The sequence below is a fragment of the Diabrotica undecimpunctata genome, chromosome 1 (assembly GCF_040954645.1).
Source record: "Diabrotica undecimpunctata isolate CICGRU chromosome 1, icDiaUnde3, whole genome shotgun sequence".
Classification (NCBI taxonomy): Eukaryota; Metazoa; Arthropoda; class Insecta; order Coleoptera; family Chrysomelidae; genus Diabrotica; species Diabrotica undecimpunctata.
Window position 1 is genome coordinate 27,773,839 of NC_092803.1, and position 24,704 is coordinate 27,798,542.

The 24,704-nt window shown below is 31.6% G+C and overlaps 1 protein-coding gene across 1 annotated transcript in view; it reads left to right on the forward strand.

The window, feature by feature from the left end:
- Positions 1 to 1,497: 1,497 nt before the first annotated feature.
- LOC140447278 (protein Malvolio-like) overlaps positions 1,498 to 24,704 on the forward strand; it is a 64,594-nt gene continuing 41,387 nt past the window's right edge. Inside the window, exon 1 of the mRNA XM_072539850.1 lies at positions 1,498 to 1,815. Coding sequence (XP_072395951.1) covers positions 1,657 to 1,815 — 159 coding nt within the window. The 5' untranslated portion in view covers positions 1,498 to 1,656. The remainder of the gene's footprint in view (positions 1,816 to 24,704) is intronic.

Genomic DNA, 24,704 nt, shown 5'->3' on the forward strand with positions numbered 1-24,704 from the left:
GTTCGACGATTAGGAAATCTATTGCGATATTCTCTACTAGCAGCCCTACCATTCCCATTACAGAATCCATAAACAAATGTTATGTCTGCATATTCTGTGGTCGAAAACTGATGTGGCATTTTGAACGAAAGTAACAAAAGCTCTACCAAAACTAACACAATGTACTTAACGTAGATATGATAGAAGAAATATGTATTCTTGTACACATAAATAACAATTGATAATGACAATAATGACAATGGGTATAAAATATCAAGAAACGTCAAACGGTCAACGCCAACCTTCATTTTAAACTTTTTTAGATTTATTTTTATTTAGTACAGTTGATGCAATGTATTATTATTTGACATAAAATTTTAATCATTTACAATCAACAAAAACTAACACATACAAGAGGTTTGACTTTTTAATCAATTTAATTTATTATTTATCGAAAATAATGCCCCAATACGATCTATGAGTAAAAATTTAAAATTGAAAAACAATTGATTCTATCATAGAGATAATACAAAGTGACAGTAAAGATGTTAATTTTCTACGTATTAGATTATGTTGTAGGAACTCATTTTAATTAAAATGTTTGAAATTTATAACATTTGTTTAAATTAATACCTTATAATTTAATAACTCATTATGGTTGTTCTATTTTTGGTAAGATTTGATCGTTCACTAAAAATTTGTCATATTGTCGCACAACATTGTCGCATATTTAATATTTAATACGAATCCCTAAATTAATTTTTCCAAAGCCAGTCCTGGAATTTTTTAGTTTAGCTAATACCAGTCGAATGCTTGATAGTAGTGTACTGTATCATGCAAAAATTAAAAAAATCAAATGAGCCGTATAAACACTACAGTAAAATGAAATAAATGGTCAATCACACAAATCACCCTGTTAATTAATAAAGAAGAGGAGTTGACATTTTTTAGTGGCCATATGATATGCTCCCTGAGGGACTCTACATATGGTAGAAGTATGTAAAGTTCCTCATGACTCACCCTGTATATTTACATAAATATAAATAAATGTAAGATTATTTAAAAATTGTACGTTTGCTTTATCAAGTAGTTATTAATAACCCTGTAGAATTCTGCATATTTTCCAAGCCTGCAGAATATTATTGCCTACATTTTTTCTAAATAACTTTTTTGGATGTTCTGTATCATAATGGAATTATCGACCAATGTCACATGAAATTGCCACTGACGGCTGGTGCTGTTTTTTCTATTCCTTTTTTTTCTGACCAGGTTACAACTTTTGCATAAATTATTATTATTTTTCCGTATCTGCCAATTGTACCTATTATAAGTATAAAAAGCTCTAAATAAAACAAAAAATATTTTATACTTAAAATTGACTTATGTAGTGAACGACTCATTTACCACACCGACGGTGTCGCATCTCTTAACGTCTACAAAACTTATTGAAAGTACCCTCCATTCAATCAAAAAGAGTACATACTTGACTCATTATCTATAGACGTGAGGATTCACTACCGAACGTAATCGCAGGCACATGGCTAATTATTTGGTACGATATGTGGTGAGGGAAATATATGTATCGTACTAGTGTCATTGGAATATTAGTTAATAATGTAAAGTTGCGGCGCGTGAGGCCTTTATCTCGAATCTGCTTTGATTTTCGCATACACCAAAATGGTCGGAACCGAACCAAACGTGAAAGACGATTGTTGCAGTGACAATAATAAGAAAAAATATTGTGTCAATGACCCACCACCTCCTTATTACTACGAAAATAATGATGTGGATACCTATTTTTCTAACGATAAAGTTATAATTCCCGAGGACGATACGGTTAGTACAATTTTTATAGAAAGTATAATTATGTGATAGTTATTATAAAAATAATTCATATTATCCTTGGCATTGAACTATACTTTCGCTCATTCGTATTTTGTTGTTACTGTTATAGTTTAATGGTATGAAAACAGGAAATTACTTATAACTTGTGAGTAGGCTGCTCAACTTAATGTCTGGTGATATATCCTGCACATGTTGATTTATTTTTGAAAAGTGGCCATAGACACACTTTTTTATATTTATAGTCATCTAAATTTAATTTCTCAAATATAATAATTGAATTATTGTGTACTGGACATAGATCGCAGCTTGTTATATTTGTTTTTCTCCCTCTAAAAAAATTAAGATAGTTTTTCTAATGTATCACATATTTACGACTCGATGATTTAAGTAGCTACATTTCTTCTTTTCAAAAAGCTTAACATTCTGTAATCTTAACCACTATTTTGGCGACGCCGGCGATTCCAAATAAACCCATGACTACAAAGTTAGTCCATTCTTTCACGGTTTTTGCTCAGAATTTTAAAGAACCGCTTTGATTGACATAAAATTTGAAATGCGCATAGGAAACATTTGAAAAAAAAAATTTATATAGCGTTCCAGTGAGTACCACCCCTTCTCGGCGGCGAAAATATTTAACCTTTAAATAACCCCCGAAATTGAGATTTACTACCTAAAAATACATGTTTGTGGGCGATTATTAAAAAATAACTCGTAAAGAATAGATTTTAACGAAAAACCCTTAAAAATCAAAAAGAAACCTTTCAAATAATCAATCAAACGGTTTTTTTTTAATTTTTATTCCTACTATTCAACCCGAGTTACTACCTGATAAACGTGCGGGTTAATTTAAATTAACCTGCAATTGAAACTTTTATTATCAAAAAATGTATAAAGAAGAGGTTTTCCTCTTTAAATATTTAATGGGAACTTTAAAATGAGCTAAGCCGTAAGTAATTCGGATGGAAAACATTTGAGTTATTAACAAAATACACGATTTTCTCATTAAAAATGAAAAAAAAAATAGGTTATTGTCTTTTCCACAAACATTAGATACAATTAATCTTTTTCCAAGAAAAAAATTGACAATACTACAAGAGTATCACAAGATTTGGGAAGTTAAACTTCTTTTAAGTCTTAGATTTTTAAAGCATGCGATTTAAAAGATTTAAAAAAGGAACTTACCACTTTTCTGTTCAAACTTGAAACATCAATATCGCTATTAGTTTATATCGTATAAAAATAAAATAAAAGTTGGACTAGTAGGCCATAAAGTAGACTAGCGTAAAGCTGCATACGATGTTTTCTATATTTTAAAATTTTAAATAATATTTTGAAAATTGAATAAAGTAATTTTTTCTTCAAAAGTCAAATAATGATGACATTACTTATCTAACTTGATCCTGTCAAAGTTTGATGTCTCCGCCGGCAGCAGTTTTTTTTTCCCATTTCTTTACGGCGGAGGGAAAAATGTTGTCGTGGCAACAATATGAAACATGTCACAAAGCAACAATACAAATGTCATTAACAACAATTAAACATCATTTTTATTTATAGTAATATTAAAAGTACAATTAGTTAATGAGGCATTTTCAAAATTGACACCGTGCAAAAATGTTCCCGACTCTTGATACGCATTGGTAATTGTTGATGATACTGATGGTCGAGAACAAATTTCAGCAATCATTCCCGATGTTGGCGAATCATGAGGGTTTAAAATTTTCTGAGCATTATCGTTCTTATTTCTTATTGAATCCTCTATATATCCTTCGGCAACCGTGCTTGATTTCCAGCCCCCATGTCGTTTGAGGCATTCTAGATTTCCGCCTCCATCAATTAAAAGTGTTGCTGAAGTTCGTCGTAAAGAGTGACCCGTGTATGCGCTTGCATCGTTTAAATTTAAATAACTAGCTACTTTTTGGGCTACTGCGCTGATCGAATGTATTCCCATGACGCTTCGGTAACACTTTCCATTTTGGTACTTGATAAAAAATCGGTTTTCTGTGAAATTTTCAGGCCGCAGTGATGCATACTTTTTATACAGTTTAATGTAGTTTTGACTAATTATCGTAAAAGATCTAATTTGTCGTGTTTTACTGTCTGGGATTTTGATAATTATTACATTTTCTTTATCCTCAATGTCCACAGTCTTCATTTTTACCATTTCGTCGCATCGACAGGCGCCGGTAACCCCAATTAACAAAACAATCTGAAATATTTTTATAATTTAGTAGAGTATACTACATGCTTTGCAATATAATTTTTTTTACCTTTAATCCTAAATACAACTTATCTGGCGCTTCAAACAAAAATTTATCAAACTCGTCTTTAGTGAAAACTTTAGACTTTTTTGCAGTATATCCTTCGCTTGTTTTTTTTTTCAGAAAGGCACGTAACTTTAAAAATTTGCTTATATCCACATGTTTTCTATCATAGAATTTTAAATATATAATCATGCTTATATCATAGGATTTTATCATATTATATCGTGACCACATTGTAGAAGATTTCCATTTATTTTCATTTTCCATTATATTAAAATATGCCAGTAAAACGTCTTCGGTAACTTGCCGTACTCCTCTTGTATCGCACCACTCTTGGAAGTACTTGTACGCTAACCGATACTTTATTCCGTACTTGGAGGGCCCCAAACGTGCTACTGCATCATTAGCCGCGGACTCAATTTCGTTTAGGTTTTCCATTTTCGCACTAAATTTGCGCTTGCGGTTGCAACAACAATAAGCTGTCTTTAATAATTGCAAACAACTGTCAAACAACTGTAACCAGGGAGACGCAAATCCCACCGACGCGACGACTTAATTATTTTAATTTCTAACATCTAGACGACTTTGATAGTTGTCACAGTTAATTTCGAGTAAAAATAGCGTATGAATTGTACTATTTATGGTTGAAAATTGCTACGTTTGAAGAAAAAATAGTATACTTTATTCGGCAAAGAAGCGACTTTTCTTGACTTGCCCTCTATTACGTGCCTCACTTCGTTGGGCGCGTAATATCGGGCGCGTCAAGAAAAGTCATGCTTCTCCCCCTCATAAAGTAATATACTACTATTATTTAAATTTTAAACAAATTATATTATATTAAAATATTAATAATAATGTTTTAATATTGTTTATTGATTTCAATGTACAAGAAAGAATTATTATTATTAGTTTTTTTACATACATTTTAATTTTACATCTGTCAATCAAAAACCAAAAAACATTTACTTATTACCCGTTAAAACATATTGGTTAGAAGACGCATTGAAATAGCAAGCTATGTCTCAATAAAATTTTAGAACACTAAAGTGTTATGTGTGGTCTCTATTACTATACGGCTATGAGACCTGGACATTAAAACAGTATGAAGTCAACAATTTAAATTCATTTGAAATGTGGATGTACCTCTGAATGCTAAGAACAAGCTGGACCAGCAGAACTACGAATGAAGAGGTACTGAGAGGAATGAACACACTCCCTCATCTGGTCAATACAATCAAAATTAGAAAGACGTCATATCTAGGATACATAATCCGCCATAGGGAATTTGAGCAGCTGCAGGTAATATTAGAAGGCAAGATTAAAGGTAAAAGGGGCATAGGACGAAATAAAAAATCTTGGCTACAAAACATCAGAAGATTAGATCCACACAAAAGGAAATGAATTAATTCATCAAGCCCAGAACAGAGAGCAATTTGCCATATTGATCGCCAACCTCAACAGAGAAGGCACTTAGAAGGAGGAGGAAAACCTATTCGTCGAAAACGGGAATAGTGTGTGACGATATTTAATTATGTATATTATGTAGGTGTATACTAATCTACAACCATTGTTTAATATGTATATTATACGTATTTAATTTTTTTTTATATTTATACGAACGAATATAAAAAATCACTCTATTGCAAATATTCTTCTTTTTTTATTTTGATCATTATTAATTAGTCAGATCGAAAAATGTATGTACAACCATACGATCTAGGGTTAATACATACTTTTAAATATAAATTTTATCATGCTTAATGAATGAAGAGTATTAATATATACACTGCGCTACAAAATTAACGCATAATTTTAAAATTCTTATTTTGAGTTGTAATGAAAAAATTTTTGTTTGTTATTTTCTGCTTTATGGTTGTTTTAGGACATCTTAAATAAAAAACTTTTCTTTTTTTACAAAAAATGTATTGAAACTAACAATATAACATCATAAATCTAAACATCTAAACAAACAACTGATCTAAACAAACTAACATTATAAATTAATGACGAAATTTAAATTTTTAAAGTTCAAGAATATACTAGTACCGTGTACTAGTATCGAGTATTGCCTGCTCTGGCATTTATTACTGCTTGACAACGATCTCTCATACTGAGAATAATCGTTCTGATTTCTTCTTGATCAATTTGATCCCAAATTTCAACCAACCGCAAAAACAGTTCATCTAATGCGTTTGGTGCATTTAGTAGTTGTCGTAGTCGTCTGCCTATGATATCCCAAACATGTTCTATTGGGTTGAGGTCAGGACTTCTCGCAGGCCAATCCATGATAGGAATTCCAACCTCCTGACTATACTGCTGCACAATTCTTGCCGTGTGTGGCCAGGCATTATCTTGCATAAGCATGAAATTATCTCCAATAAATGGTGCAAATGGCACGACATGCTCTTCTAAAATGTCTGTTATATACCTCTGCGATGTAAGCCGACCGCGATCTATTTTAACTAATTCCGTACGAGCCTCTATATTAATCCCACCCCACACCATTACCGAGCCGCCGCCATACAGTCTCTAAGGTATTACACTATTCGTAGCGTTCCCCAAGCCTTCTATACACTCGGTTTCTCCTATCATCAGAGAAAAGACAGTACCTGGATTTATAGGTGAACAACATTCTTTCCCAATCGTCATTATTCCAATCAACATGTTCACGAGCAAAATGCAATCTTTGCCTTCTATGGTCTCTAGCCAATAATGGGCCAATTGGTGCCCTTCCTGGGTGTAGGTCTTTTTTAGCAAGTCTTCTTCTAATCGTATTTTGGCTGATTGTAAAGTTATAACGATGCAAAAATTCATTTTGTAGAGAAGTACTGGTAACAAACCTTTGTCTCAGTTTACTTTGTTTAGAGAAGTGCTGGTAACAAACCTTTGTTTTACTTAATTTTATGATTATATTTTCCTTCGTGTTATTAATTGTTATAGAAGTATAAGAAGGTAGTGTTACTTTGTAACTGAACAAAAAACGTTTTTCATAATTAATTGTTAAACCTTTATAATTAAACTATTTTATTAGTTTGAGCATATCTAATTTAATTTTATTATTAAAATGTTCCCAATTATCTGCGCTATATAAAATTGCAGTGTCATCGGCAAAACTTACTATCTACCCCTCAGTATTGAGATTATATAGATCGTTGACGTAGTGGTCCTAATACTGTAACTTGGAGCACACTGCATCTTAAGTGTTAATTGCTGTTAATATTATTTATCCTTACAATTTCTTGTCTGTTGTCCAAGTAAGACTTCGGTAAATTATGAGCACTGTCGCGTATTCCACTATTTTCTCGTGCTTCTAGTAGTTTTGGATGACTTACAATATCGAATGCTTTTGCCAAGTCCAGAAACACACAAGCAGTAGGTTGGCTATTGTCAATTCGATTGTGTATTTCATTGGTGAATTCTATTATTGCGTCATTTGTCGATAAACCTTCACGGAATCCAAGCTGATTGAAACAACAGATCAGGAAAATGTTATTCATAAAGGTAGTGTAAAATATATCGCCGCTTATCAGGTCCGCTAGTAATAAAATTACCAGTATTTCATTGAAAAGCAGTCTTCTTAGGTGGAAAATAATTTATATTTAATTTATGGTTTAACATATTAACGTTTCTTAAACATCCCACACTGCCTTTATTATCACTAAATACAATAGTTTTTCAATATTACTAAATAAATATTTCGTTAGTAAACTACGTCGCTCAATTTGTTTTTCATGTATTACAAACAGAAAAACCGTGAAAACCACAATTAATATTAATGATTTTTCCGTAAATATGAGTCATTACCCATTATTTATTATTTACAAGACATAGAAATAAAACAAAAGATAAAGTACAACGTTAATTGCTGGATAAACATAAACTTTTTGTTTTAAAATGACTTACTGTAAAAGGCCATTTAGGTCAATAATGTTAGTAAAAAATAAACCATTTTTCGTCAGGAGGGCATAGATGGGTTTGGCGGTTGAAATATGTAGTATGAGATATTACAAAAAGACTCTCATTTAGGGATTCATCAATTTTTTAGTGGAACTATTTTTAAAAATACAATCAAAACGTCAAATTCATTATTTTGCTCATAACTTAAAAACTTAGTCTACATAGAAATTTGATTTGACAAACAACTTTTTCACAAATAAAAGATACACAAAATGAGATATGGTAAATTAAAATCGGTTAATAAACAAAAAAGTTATTGCAAAATAAACAACAAAATCGCTGTTTTTGAACATTGTTAATAATTTTTTTAATTTTTTATTAAAATGTATTCAAATGTACCTGAACTTGAGGGTGTTATCGTGTTTGAATGGTGTTCAAAAGATAAACTAGATCAGTTAAATCGTTTTTGCAAAATTTAATTTATTTATAAAAATTTTTGAAAAACGAGCCAATTTCTAAAGCTGGTCCAGATAATTTATCTGAATGGATCTCAATAATCCGGGACTTATTTCCTTTGTTAAGAAGTATACTAACAATCTACTGAAACAAAAGTTTAAAGCAAATAATGATTTAATAACAAATAGCACTATTTAGGCTTATAAATATTTATAATAACTCCCTAGAATTTAGTTTACTTTAAATATCACAAAAATATTCGGAAATCTGAATAAAAAACCACAACTTAACAAAAAAGGAACTACGATCCATACGAGCCAAAATAGTCCATTGTTTTTTTTTTAAATTCACTGTTAAGTTAATTGGCAACATTACGATCTGAAATTAACCAATAATTTACAAGAAAAATCAAAGTTTTTAACAAAACTTTTAGCGAATAAAATGATTGAAAACTGTTTAAAAAGGAGTGTTGTAATCAAAGAGTACTTAGCATTCGGATTAGAGTAAAAGGAGTGAGTGTAGCCGACTGAAGGGCCAGTCACGCTCTCTAAAAAATCCAACACAGTTTCAAAATAGGTACATAACTCGGAAAAAAATTACTTATCTCGGATTCTACTGGACAAAAGTTGCTCTTTCTTTTTTTAACTGGGGTACAATGTTAAAATAATAGCATTTATCGTATTTTTATTCCAAAATTTTTCAAAATAAAGCAGCTGTTGTCTACGGGATGTACAAATCTTTCCTTAAATTGCCTTTTTATTTTTATTTTTTTATTTCTTTATTTAAAATATAATTATATTAAATACATGTTATTTATAAACAATTTTTTCATATAATCTTATTAAATTTGAACAAATTAGTTTTTTTTTAATATTAAGCAAATATTTTTAGAACAAAAAATCGTATATATATATATATATATATATATATATATATATATATATATATATATATATATATATATATATATATATATATATATTATAGGCAATTATAACTTCTTCTTATATGTAAATATAAATAACCAATTAAAAAGCAATGAGTGCTATAAAGTTATTGTTAAAAAGTCTCCGGGATGTTATAAAATGGAATTTTAGGTTTAATTTGACGATTGCTAAACTTTGAAATATTAATTTTTCACTTAGTTATCGAATTTACTTACCTTAGAAAACGATGCATTTAAGAGAAAAGATACTATAATAATAAACTTATATAATAAGAAAATTTTGTGCACAGAATAAACAAATTAGCCTAAAAAGCTTGTTACGGATATGTATATGTGGACAAAAAAAATGTTTTAGAATTTGTGTAAAAAGAAAATGTTAAAACCATTTTTGACAATTATTTTCTCTCAGAAATACGCACGTTTGTTTGATGTTTTGATTGTTTAAATAGTTTCTGTAAAAAATTGATCAATCCCTAGATGATAGTCTTTTGTTACATTATACTATACACTTCAATTGTCAAACCCATCTTTATACTTGTGTCGAGTAAAAGTCTAACTTAATTGGCCTATTTTTATTTATCAATAACAACGAAAACATGACGTCTAAATCACTATCACTTTATCGCTGTTGTGTCAATATTATGGCTTACTGGTCACTAATTGTCATAATATTTTGTCCATCCAGTCGATCTCTCTCAGATGTGTTTGACTTTGACTTATAGCCATATCTATGTTGACAAGTTTTTCTTGCCGAATTCTTTTACTTTTCTGTTTGAGTTTCAAATGTTTTATACATTTTTGCATTCGGTTTTTTACTTATTGTGTTTTCCCATGTCCGTACAATATGAGTTGTTTCTGGCATATATGATAAAAACAGTTTTTTTCGAATATTTTTCTGATATCTATAATTGGTTTCAAATGAGTGTAGAGTAATAAATCATGAAGTGTCATAAAATTTGCCTGAATTTCGGTGTCGTCATGGGCGTAGGCAAATGGACGGATGTCAACTTCGTCGTCAAAAATTGATGTACCTCAAAATATCATATTTTGGATATTTTGTGATAACCAATTTTATTTAATTTTTCGATTAACTTATTCTTCAAACTCGTATTCCATTATATGTTCATTAAAGCTAATTACATTTTTATTTATAAAAACAAATTCACTTCCTTACTGAACGAATAAAAGCATTAGAAGAAGCTGATAAGGGTATGACGCACCTCCTAATATTACTAAGAACTAAAATAAATCAACATGAAGACTAATAACGCGTAATGAGGTTTTACTTACACTTTCATTATAATCCCTCTTTTATTTTATTATTATCATTCGACATTCGACATTCGAGTTAGTAATTGTTACTACACCAATTAAACGTACAGTAATATTGTGATATAGAAATAGTGAAAAAGTTATAAAATGGCGACATTTACTCCAAAGAAAAGAGGTGTAAAAAATTCTCCGCTATCTGCTAGTGAAAAAGTTATAATTTTAAATGTATATGATTGCATAAAACACGATCACCCTAGTTTATCTGTGCAAGAAAGTGTTGAGCGATGTGCCCGAATGACTGGAATTGGACAGTCCACGATTTTTAAATTATTGCGAGAAAGAAAGATATCAGGCCAGTTAAGTCCATGCAAGAGAAAATCAGGAAGACCAATAAAAATCTTAGGTGAAGACACCAAACGTGACATTCGAAGAAAAGTTCATTCGTTTTATTTTAAAAAGGAAATACCCACCCTTGACAAAATACTAATGGAGATAAGCCAAGATAACGATATTCCTTTGATATCCAGAAAACTTTTATGGAAAACTTTAAAAAGTATGAATTTTTCCTGGGAAAAGCACAATCGAAAGGCACTATTACTGGAAAGTGATGAAATCATTTGCTGGAGACGAAAATATTTGAGAACTATAAAACAGTACCGCAGAGAGCACAAGAAAATTTTTTATCTTGATGAGACGTGGATAAACGAAGGTTATATAGTCCAAAAAATGTGGCAAGATAAAAATGTAACAAGTGCTCGCCAAGCTTTCATAGAAGGCCTTTCGACGGGTATTAAAGTGCCTTCGGGAAAAGGGAAGAGGCTTATAATTGCTCACATTGGAAGCGAAGAAGGATTTTTAAAAGAAGGTTTGTTAAGCTTTGAGTCGTGTCGGACGGGAGATTATCATGAGGACATGAATTCGGATGTCTTCGAAGACTACTTCGGGGAAATGTTAAAATTTCTTCCAGCTGATTCGGTCGTGGTTATGGATAATGCAAGCTACCATTCAAGGCGCATAGAGAAGGTACCAACTTCAGCTTGGAGAAAGCAAGAAATTATTAACTGGCTGTCAAATAAAGGTATTCAGTTTGAGACGAATTCAATAAAGAAGGAACTACTAGCCGTAGTAAAACAACATAAATCTCGCTTAATAAAATATGCCGTAGAAGATGTAGCAGAAAAGTATGAAGTAACTGTGCTACGCCTACCGCCATATCATTGCGAATTAAATCCCATAGAACTTATATGGGCACAAGTTAAAGGATATGTTGCAAGGCACAATACCACATTTAAAATGAAAGATGTCAAGGTATTGTTTGATCAAGCCATTATGGAAATCACATCAGAAAACTGGCAAAAAGCAATCCAGCATGTTTTAAAAGAGGAAGATAAAATGTGGGAACTGGACAACTTGGTCGATCAGGTGGTTGACCCTATAATTATAACACCAGGGGATGATGACAGTTCTTCGGATGAAGACTATAGTGATGTAGAATTGTAATAACGTATCCAGTAAAGTTTTTGTAGTTTTTGTGAATAAATTGATTTAAACTCCCCACAAGTGTTTCAATATGTAAAGTTCATTCGTGTGTGTTTGTGAGTATTTCCCGATTTCGGTTCGTATATATTTTATTGTTACATTTTATATTTTTTTAATAACACTGTTCTGCTGTATTACATTTTTATTTCCTTTAATATGATTTTTAAGAATGCATATTCTTTTGTCAATTAACCCACTAGCGCGCCTCTGGCTCAGTGTTTATCTGTCGATAACAATGGACTAATCCCTTAAAACAGGGTGATACCTACCTGCTCTTTATGAAACGACAGAATTTTGCAATGCGGACGGAATTTATTGACGGATTATTGACGGATTACCCTGTAGCGCTTTTGAATACTTCATGAGATTTTATTACTCTACACTCATTAGAAATAGATTATAATTGCTAATTCTTTTAAGTTGGAATTGTGCTAATCTGCTGAGAAAGTTTATTTCTATTAACAGTAGTATTGTTTTCTATTCGAGGATTAAGTTGGCTAATCTTGCTTCCGTATATAATTGATCTTGTAACAACAGAATTTTAAAGATGCAGATATGTCTTATTTTTGATATTTGTTGCCAAATGACCGAAATTATACAGATTTAATGCGGGGCTTTTGGACTATTTTACTGCGACTTTTGCAGATCTATTGCAGTCCTCTAATGATATATTACATTTTCCCGCCTGATCCGTGATTCTTTTAAAAGTTCTAATAGCTTCGAGATTGAACCTTCCATGTAGTTCTTTGCCGGTGGCTTTTCTTCCCCTAATGTAACCCCCACAGATCTGGCTGGCTGTCGTAATGACACAAAATATGTTTTGTTGTTTCTTTCTCTAGATGACGGAATCTATATAGATTATCATGTGCCAATCCCATCATGTGGTACTACCTATTCAGCTCAGAGTGCCCTATTAACAGACCTAGTCTGCTGTATATTTTGGCAAATGTTCTATAATGAACTGTTTCGTCTATCTTTGTCCTGGCGAATTTCTCCAGCATTTCAGAGATTTTTAAGCTAGCCATATTCTTGTAGCCAGGCTTGTTACTGCTATTGCAACGCCTTAAAAGGGTTCCGGTCCAATAAATGGCATTGATGAGCCGTGTTTGGCCATTTCATCTGCTTTTTCATTGCCCTTATGACCCTCGTCTCCCAGTTTATGTAGGACACCTACACAATCCCATACTAGCTTAGAATTGACCTCTACAGAATTAAATGCTTTAATTGGTGTACCAAGTAACTTTCGTTTTTATGGGTACACCTTACTTCCAATCGTCCCTGCTTGGTATATTAATTTTGAATTTATTGCCATAGCTATATTTTGTGGCTGTTGCATCCCATTACGATATCTGCTTTTATCTCCTCAATTAGCTTTCTATTGTCAACATTATGTGCCTGGCTTATCTGTTGATGACTATGACTGGACTTAATTTTCTTATAATCTTTTAGGTAGCATTTTAGAGGTAATTTTATGTGTTTATACTATCTATTGTACTGGATTTTTTCCTTTAAATAATTTTTATTTTGACAGGCATATGCTTATTGTTCATTTCCATGGATATTAAGAAGAATAAGGTTTTAGAAAAGAGTTGTTGGCAATTAATAACCATGATTTTAACCATGGGTTCAAACTTAGCACTATCTACTTTGAGTTTATTTTATTAATTTAGTAATGTCTTCTGGAGTAAAGGCTAGAAGTGTAGTATCGTCTGCGAAAGGCAAGTTACATATCTTGACACTGCCCTTCCAACCATCCAAAACTCAGCACATTATGAACTCTGATCAGATTAGGTGTAGATATACAGGAGGATATTACGAATTACATGGATAGCACATCTTGCAAATAAGTCTGTGCTTCAAGCCCTTCCGGAAGCATCTCACAAAGCTCAAAATAGAGTTAAATGATCAATTACAGTCAATTAAACGTCATGATATCACCATATCCTTCCATAAGATAACGAACTGAGGAGGAGTGTGTTAAATTATCCAAATAACGAACGAATCAATATCAAATCTGATCAGATTTTTCGAAGTAAATGTTGTTTAGAGGGGCACATAACTGCTGCATTATTTTTATTCGTTCTCACTTTGTGATATACTGAGCATTTTTATCGCTCCCATAGTGCCAATAATTAACGCAATCTAAAACAATATATGGTTTTACATATACTCCTATTTATTATATACTAAAGGGTTATTCAGTCTGGCATTTTTTGAAATTTATTGATACGTGTTTCAGATAAAACACTTGGCTTTTTAACTTTGGATCCCGCACTCTGGCTTTTCAAGTATCGCTCCATCGTAGTTAATAACTAATGAAAATTATGACTAATATTTAGTACTCCACGCAACATTAAATCTTTTTTTTTTACTCCTAGTCGATAACCTATTAAAATTATCGCGAAACATGACTTCATGAGTTGATCTTTTCGATGTTCCTTCATTTCTCTCTAGGTTCTGTCATTCTTGCACGTTCTGATAACGGAACACCTATGGTTGTGATAATGTGATATACATATATATATATATATATATATATATATATATATATATATATATATATTAGATTTGAGTTTCTTGAACCGTACTATATTTAATATAAATTTAGTATTTCTTGGGTTTAGGTTCAATAAAATTTTATTGAACCTAAACCCAAGAAATACTAAATTTATATATATATATATATATATATATATATATATATATATATATATATATATATATATATATATATATATATATATATGTATGTATATATTGTCTATATCTGTTTAACCTTCTACTGTTTCCTTCAAAGTAAGTTTCTGAAACCATTACTTCGAAAAACGTACCCGAAACAGCCTATAATTTAGAACATTAAAAGTAATTGATATATTATAAAAGTGCTATTGGTAGGTACGTCAAAAAATAGGCTACAGTTGCTAGGCCACTTAGAGAAAACAAACGTGATAGCGCCGTCAGAATACTTTTTTAACCAAAAACCGGATAAAGTGAGGAGAAAAGACAGGCCTAAAACACGATTTAAGGACTTAATTAATGGAAGATGATCCTAAAACAGACCAAGACCACTATGGGTTGTAGAGCCAATGATAATGATGAATTTTTATATTTAATTGTTAAAATCCACAAGGAAACTAAATTCCTTTAGCTGGCTGTATACCAGTATCATAAAAAATTTATTTAAAAATTTCTTTATAAAAGAATATTTTTATAACACCCTATCGGGCTACATCACAGAACGTTTGATAGCAACAAGTCCTCATAGACACTTTGTCTTAGGACTAGCAACCTCCATTGGGGTCTTACGTTGGCATGTTATCTATTCCTGTTGTAACTTAAACATCCTACTATATAAAATCAAATAATGTCACTCAAATTTAATTTAACAACATTTAAAGGGTTTTACGCATGTATTTAGTGGCTCAAAACATGCACATCCAGATAACACTGATGATGGAATATTAATTCCGAAAACGTTCTGCTACATCACAGAACGTTTTAAAGGAATTTTTAAATATTGATTTTTAATTGTTAAAAATTAACATCAAAAACATTTTCAGTGTTATCAGATCATCAATAGGAATATTTGTACAGTTATATTTCCTGGATTTATTTTGATCAGTTGGCTGTTAGCTCTGGTACGACCCGGTTGGTCGTCGTCAACTTCTAGTAAGGGTTCAAGATGTTCCCCTTTAGTTAAAAAACTTCAATCATCGACATTTTGACGTGTTAACTTATTTTGAAAATTATATTAAAAATGTAAGTATGTAAATTACAAAGAAGAACGTCTAGAACAGGAGAACATATAAGAGGCGTCTAGAGACCAAGAAGACGTCCAAATTTAAGATGGGACTATGACATAAGGAAACTAGCCGGTACAACATGTCACAGAAAAGCTAATTTTAGATAATCGTTGGGAGAAATGAAGAATGAATATGTAAGGGAGGCTGCACCATTATCGGTAGAATATGCTGATAATGATGATGATGATGATGATGATAATGATGATGATGATGATGATGATGATGATGATGATGATATATTATAAATATATACATACATATATATATATATATATATATATATATATATATATATATATATACAATAATTTTCTAAGGATTTTTCCCAGACGTTGACAAGATTGGTTTTTAATTTATTTATAGTCCATGTTTCGCTACCGTCTAAAACTATAGGACTTTTATATGTTCTTACTTTTGCCCTCCAAAGTTATATGTTTTTCTAGCTCCTGCTTGTATTGTCCTTGTAAGGACTCCTGGTCTGTCCATTTTATATATTCAGTCTTTGTTTTTGTTTATGTTTACTGCTTTTGTTTTTACTTTTACTTGTAATCTTTGTATCACTACCTTTAATTTCTGTTTGTTCCTAAAAAGTACTACAGAATCATTAGCTAAAGCTGCTAAAGAACTCTCTCTACTTCCTATTAATGTTCTAAATTATAGTATACAGCCAAATACTTTAAATTTTCCCCTAATAAATATTATTTTAGCTTATAAATTGTTTTTTTACTTATGTTATTAGTCTTTTCTTTATTGGTCGTCAATATAATATCTGAAATGCATTGCTGAGCCTTCTATATATCTGTCTGTTTAAGTGTATAGCATTCGGTAGCATCATAATAGCTGTGAAAACTAAGCTTCTTACGAATCTAATTTTGCTGTCATCGGGTATTTCAGGACTCTTTCACGTTTTCTTTAATTAAGTTAAGTCATAGCGTTTTTTGCAATTGCTGATATTTATCTATTTATTGCTCTCTTTTAAATTAGTTACAAGTACCCTAGGTACACAAATTGGTCACCAACAGTCATACTGTTGATTTATGACAGATGACGTTTATGGCTGTTTATCATCATCAATTGTATTACAACTCTCCGTGAGTCTTTGCCGTCTTTATTATTGTCTTTCACTCTTGTTGGTTCTCTACCACTTTTTCAATTCACTAACACTTATTTCCTTCAGACCGTCTCTTTTTACATCTTTACCAAAACACTTTGTTTATAAGTCGTCTGTTCCTACTACGTATCACATACCCTGCCCATCTTAGTCTATTGGCTTTTATGTATCTTAACAGATTTTCCTTTCTGAACAGAGTATCTAATTCGTTATATCTGTTCATCTTTAACTGTAAAAAATATAATGCTGTAATATAATTAATTCAAAAATACTATTGGCGTACCAATTTGCGAAAGGTCCACGTATGTATTGCATTTAAAACTGCAGATGAAGATAAACATCAATGTCAAGGTTAAAATTGCATTTTACAGTCAATAAAACAATAACAATGGTAGGATTTATCAGTAGATAAAACTGTCATAAATGCATGTATATTTTTATACAAACACAAATATATTTTTATACAAATGCTTCTACGTATATGTCTCATTTTATACAATTTTAAATCGTGAGTTTATTATTTTATTACCAATTTCTTAATGATTTGAGTTGATTTGAGTATTATTATATTGTTTCTATTATTCTTTTTTCTTCTGCCTTTATTCAATTCTTCATGCTTTTATGCCATTGTTTCTAAGTGCCGCAGATTTTATATGATTTGATTGACAAATGTTTTTGTTTAGTTTGTCACCTTCATTATTGAATGAATATATTGTTACAAAACAAAATGTTAACTTTGTTTAACATCATTTTCATATTTTAGCGTAATTTACATAAAATATCGCATAAGATGAATTACTTACTACTTATAATAGTATTGCCAATATTTTAAAACAGTGACCTTGCGTAATACATACAACCCAGCTATGCATGACGTTTATATTCTCTTTAAACAAATGTTTAAATACCAATCCAGTATCAGTTGAATTTTTTTTTGCTTGCAAAACTTAAGATTAAAATATCCATTAGGAAGATTACTTTTATTTGGAATTTAAATCAAGGTAACGGATAACGAAAGTATCTAAGTTATAGTATTTACCAATTTAGTTTTATTGGAATATATGTTCATATATGGTTCATGTATCCTCGTTTACAAATACAGATGCGCAAGAATGAGGAATGGCTATAATGTGTGCATAAACGTTTTATTATCAATTAAAAAATCTGTAACATAAAAATAAATTCTGTGTACTTTTTGTCATTATACTCAATCATTGACGTAAACGGTTAGTAAATTTATTGCAAAATATACAAAATCACCTTTTTATGAAAATTTATATTATGGGTAAGCATATCATTGTCAATAAAACCGAAGTAGCGAAAATATGTTTTCTCGATTTCTCTAGATGTTTAGAGGGGTCTCCCCCCAAGATTTTTGTAAAATATATTGTTAATTATCAAATTTATTACTTGAGTAGCCAAATTGTTGTTGTGGAATTTATCTTAACTTGACAGGTATTGTGAACAAACGTATTGTGTGAATTAATTTCACTGAAAATCAAGAATTACAGTTTTTCTGAAATGGCAAACCTAAGGAAATATTGATTTTGGCTACCTTTTTCTCATGTTTTAATTAGATGATTAATTGGGTAATCTTAATTTTAATTAGGGATTTTGTGATTAGCTTTTAGGAGAAAACAGACGGGACATGAACTTTATAAAGAACATTTTATTCGCCGACGAAGAAACCTCTAGAAGAAATGGAGTCACTTATCATCTTCTTTTGACGTCATAACTCTGGATGACTCTTTACCTATCTGGCTATGTCCTTCCATTCAGACCTCTCTTGTGCTCTTCTTCTCCATTGTCTTACACTCATAGTTTTCAGGTCGTCTTTTACGTCATCCAACTATCTCGTTCTGGGTCTTCCTTTTTCTCGTCTTCCTATCGGCGAAACGGCATCAGATATGCAGATGACACAATATTAATTGCGGATCAACTTTTATTTTTTGGAGAAGAAAATCTTCATAAGACCGTCAAAAAGACCGCAGCACCCCAAGAAACCTGGGTATTTCTTGTATTTGTTGTTGTTTATCGTGAAAAACGTTGCAATGAAATACACAATGCTCTCTGTCGTCAGGCACTTTGCATTCTATACATAAATTGTCTTCAGTGTTTATTATGCGATATGTATAATAGCTAAATAAGCCGTGCCCGATCAGGATTTGTGTAAAAAAGTAACTTGTTCCTTTAAATCTACATTTGTACCACTCTTTCACATTTGGAATTAGCATCTTTATTTATTGTTCTTTTTCTGTCTCTGACTCCCATTCTTGTTGCTATTAGTTTAGCATTTGTTTTCTCACCTCGGCTTTCACCCGTGTCAGGTGGCCGTTATCATTGTCGTATAAAATCTTACGTTCTTTCAATAGAAGGTAAATGGGGACTATTTACTCAATATACGTAAAATATAATCGTATAATACTATTTAATATACTTAATATAAACGTAAAAAAGACCAACCTCATGATAATTAGCAAGAAAAAGATAACAGAAGGTCAACTTTATGTCAACCGAATCCCAGTAGAGAAAGTGGCACACTACAATTGCCTCGGTACCATAATAAATAAAGAACCGACCAATTGGAGACCATTGGAAAAGCTAGATCCATCTTCAACCGGATGGGGGCTTTGTTCAAGGGCCACAACTTCTCTCTTGGTATAAAAGTAAGAATGTTGCGATCTTCTCCGTCCTTTTTTATAATGTTAAATCGTGGACCGTGAACGAAGATATATGCAGAAGATTAAAAGCATTTGAGATGTGGCTATATCGGAGAATGCTTAAGATCCAGTGGAATGACCAAGTAACAAATGAAGAAATCCGTAGAAGAACAAAGAAGTACTGACTACCATCAAATATTTGGAAACAAGGTCCAGGAAGAAAAACAACGTCCTTGTTAAAGAACCTCAGAACCTGGTTCAACACAACATCTGTTTCTTTACACGATCTGTTTTTATTTTTGGAAGATGTACTGTTAGCGATCAGATGTATATGACTTTTGCATTATGGTGCTCCACTCCATTATAGCGACGAGATTAGCGTATTTTTAAACAAGCGTGCACCCAATGCACCAATTGAATGGCGATCGTGCGGTTCTGATCTGAATCCAATGGAATTTATGGATCCAATTGATGTTTACTCCGTGAAATGTAATGTAGAACAAGCAACCATCCAAATTTTAAAAGCCGAAAATTTAATTTTTCAAAATATGCGGTATTTATTGTTGATACGATGTAGGGCCATACAAGAAGGGTGAGGTCATTTTTGTCAGTTTTATATAAATAATACTTTATAATCTCGTATATTATAATAAGACATTATATACTAAATTCTGATAGAAAAGTTTTAAACCGTTTTGGAGCGATATTAAACAATAATTAATAAATTTTATTTAATAACTATAACATTCTGTAACTTATTCTGGGTGCACTTTTGCATATAGATAAGGTATTTTCCACCACAGTCTTCATTTGGCCATCACGTTGGAGATCTTCCTCTTGGTCTTCGGCCTTCTACCTTTCCTTCCAGTATCAATAACCCATATTCAGAATATTGTATTGTATAATAATGGTGATAGTTAATGCAGCCCTCTCTAGTCTCTTTAATTGTTTTGAATGCTTTTAAATATATTGTGTGCATTTTAACTTTGGCTGAGTTTTTATCATACACATTTTTTTTAAGTTAGGTAGAGGGAATCCCATTTTACTTAATCGAAAGCCTTTGTATATTCTACGAAATAAGAAATAGAGCAGCCTTGATATCGTGGGTTTTTTGGCTTTTTCTATTATCTGCCTGGTGTTCAGTAACTGCTTCCGCTTACCTTTTTCTGGTAAAAATCCGCATTGTTCTTCGGCTATCTCTGGAAGTATTTTCTTTAGCCGTCCGTTCATTGATTATGTGTAGCAGGATTTTGCTTGCATGATGAATATGGGCAATGATTCTGTAATTGCTGCATATGGTTAGTGATCCTTTTTTATGGTAGGGATAAAGGCGCAACCCTTGGTTTGAACCCTCATGCTTTGTGTACCGATAAAAGAGCGGTCTCACAGAACGTGGAGTATCGTTCTTCATTGGCGAAGGGAAATAGAAAATACGTAATAGAAAAAGACAAAATATAAAGACGATAAAGAACACAACGTGGAATACCAGATTTCTTCTCAATATTTGTGGTTTACGATCCCTGTGGTAGAACAAAACTATCTTTTTATGGCCGATGCGTGCTCCATGTAGGTAAATCGACCCAGTTCAAAAGAATCGGAAGCGGATGCACGGCATGTTTAAACCCATAGACACGGCTAGAAAAGGTACGGTCAATGTAGTGGTAATTTTACCATAGAGTGGTCTAACGAAGTTGTGTTGGAATTTTTATCATTGCATAAATTACCCAACCTAATGAAATTTTTAGCGCCAATACTGATGGCGGTAAAAACTTATAACCCTCAATATTCACCATCAGTATGGTCGGACCACATTTTGGGGAAAAGCAAATTTCACAGTAACTAGGATACCAACCGTTGTCTCCGTTCTGATCGTTAATATCGATTTTTTGTTCCTCTTTGCCAACGTAAACCAGCGAAGAGCGCCATTCCACGAGTTGTCTGATTTCGGCTTATTAGCTGCATATTTTCTAAAGTTATTATTACATATTGTAATATTTATTTATATGTGATCATGCTGGGTCAAATAATAATAGCGTTTATATTAATTATAATAGCGTTTATTGTCCAACAGAATCCATTTATAGGACAAAATACAATACTAAAGTTAAATGAAATATAAATAATTCATAGGTACTAACTAAATAACACATTTTTTGAGTATTTTACCTTAACATAAAGAAACTACTCAATCACCTAGGTAGATCTCAGCCATCCTAGTAAGCTGCTTTAACCTGCAGTGAAATATATCGCAGTAAGCACTTACGGAATTATAATAGTTGCACATGAGAAATAGAGGAGAATTTAACATAAGATTAGTTCTAGCTTGTGTATTTCTAAACGTAATCGAATTTCTCACTGGATAAGATGGAACGTTAAAATTTACTTGTCGAAGAATATCAGGGCAGTCAATGAGATTGTGTAGTAGCTTATACAGGAATATTAGGGAGGCATTAATTCGTCTAGATTCTAATGATACTACGTCCAAACCGCTACACAACTCACTATTGCTGATCCCCCTCTTGGGATATATGCCGTTAATTTTGAAAGACCAAAATTTTAAAAATTTACGCTGCACCTGCTCTATAATTTGGATATGTACATCATAAAAAGGTGATCAAATGACAGAGGCATATTCCAGTTTACAGAGTACAAAAGTGTAATAAATTTAATTGCCTTAGTATTAGTCAGATTTCGACTATTTCTAATTATGAATCCATAAGATTTAAATGTTTCTTTAACTTTTAAATTAACATGTTCAACAAAGGTGAGTTTATAATCAAATGTAACTCCAAGGTCTTTAATTTTATTCAAACGTTCAAGTTCATTGCCGTCGATAATATAAGGATGGTATATATTAGACTGTTTCCTAGAATAACTAACTACTTTGCACTTATTGGCATTAAGATTCAAATGATTTGCATTACACCATTCATGTACTCGATTCAGTTCACTCTGCAGAAAATGACAATCATTAAGGTCGCTTATCAATGAATAAATTTTTAAATCATTGGCATAACATAAACATGGTGCAGAAATTGATTCACACAGATCGTTAATAAATAACAAGAATAATAATGGACCTAGATTAGAACCTTGTGGAACCCCTGAAAAAGCTAGGTAGTTTTCCGATTTGTAACCATTACAAGCAACAAACTGCGTTCTATTTGACAAGTAAGACCTCATTACAGTCACGGCATCCTCAGAAAGACCAAAGAGACACAATTTAGAAAGTAATACGCCGTGGTGAATTCTGTCGAACGCCTTCGTAAAGTCAGTGTATATGACGTCAACTTGACTTCTATTATCTAGGGCCGCTGAGATATATTGTGTGACCATTAATAAGTTTGTTACAGTGGACCCACTGGAGACAAAACCATGTTGATATTGAGACAGCTGATTACGAGTGCGTGAGTAAATACGATTATACAAAACTATTTCAAAGACTTTCGATAGATTGCAAATAATGGAAATTGGTCTGTAGTTTTCTACCTGACCCTTTTCACCAGTTTTTAATATTGGGCACACTGTTGACTACTTCCAGAGACTCGGATATTCCTTGTTAAGAAGACATACATTTTTAATAGTGGCACAGTTAAGGCACCTATACAATCCTTAACCAAAAAGGATGGAATATTATCAGGTCCACACGTAACTTTGTCTTTCAATTTCTTACTAGCCAAAATTATCTCAGACTCTAAAATAGGATAAAAATGTAAGTAATCTGCGTTAACTGTGGAGGAGTTAGCCTTGAAATTAATATCTGATGACAGAAAAACACTCTTGAAAAATTCTGCAAACACATTCACAATATGTTGTGGGTCGGATGTAGTAATGCCATTATATTTCATCACACCAGGAAGTCTTGAACTATTATTTTTCGAATTTACGTACGACCAAAACTTCTTGGGGTTGATGGATAAAGCAATTTGGATATTCTCGACATATACATTGTATGCCAAACTGATTTTTGATTTGACAAGGTGTCTTAACCGTTGAATCTCAAGCAAATCACAATGATTTTTGAATTGTTTAAACTTTTTTCTAAACTTTGCTTTCTGATTGAATTGATTGATTTTGATTGTCAAATGATCCATTACAAGTGTCTCATGTGCTTTTAGTATATATGTATTAGGGTAATAAAATAAACTAAAAATATAGACCACAATTTGAAAATTAATTAAATTATTTTTGAAAATATCTGTGTGAATATATTGATAAAGTTGATAAAACTTTTAACATTCTTTTGCTGGTATTAATTCCTTAAATTCCTTTCTAATTTTTATAATGCATATCATACATATTTCAATTTGTTTCATAACATAATTTTAATGCGTATAATTAGCATTTACCACATTTTTCTGGCGTCACTTATAAAAAAAGTACCACACCGTGACAAATAAAAAATATATTAATAACACAAAATACCTGTAATACTATCATTGGATTTTCAAACATTAAAGAAGGTAATTACTGGAAACTTTTGATGCTCGTTACATGATTCACAGAATAATAATAAAGGAAACGTTAATATGTTATAGCATTTTCAAAAAAATTATAAGGTTATCAGTAAATTTTATAGTATTCACGATAATTTGTATCCGAAATACATTAGAAATATTATACTTACTATAAACAATTTATTTTGTAAATCCCAATTTAAGTGCATAAATAATTTACACAAATGAATATTGAAGACTTGTAAATTATTTTGCGTATTTTATTATGTGCCTATTATGTGTGTATTAGGCTTATATGCCTAAGTATTTGAATAATAAAAGACTGAGTTTCTAATTTTTTTACATTCTGCATTTTACATTTTACATTTACATCTGTTTCTTCAACAACGACAGAACGAACAATAATTAACACCGGCTCAGAAGAAATACCGGACATAACCGACTATGAAATAAGAATGGCCCTAAATCAACTAAAAAC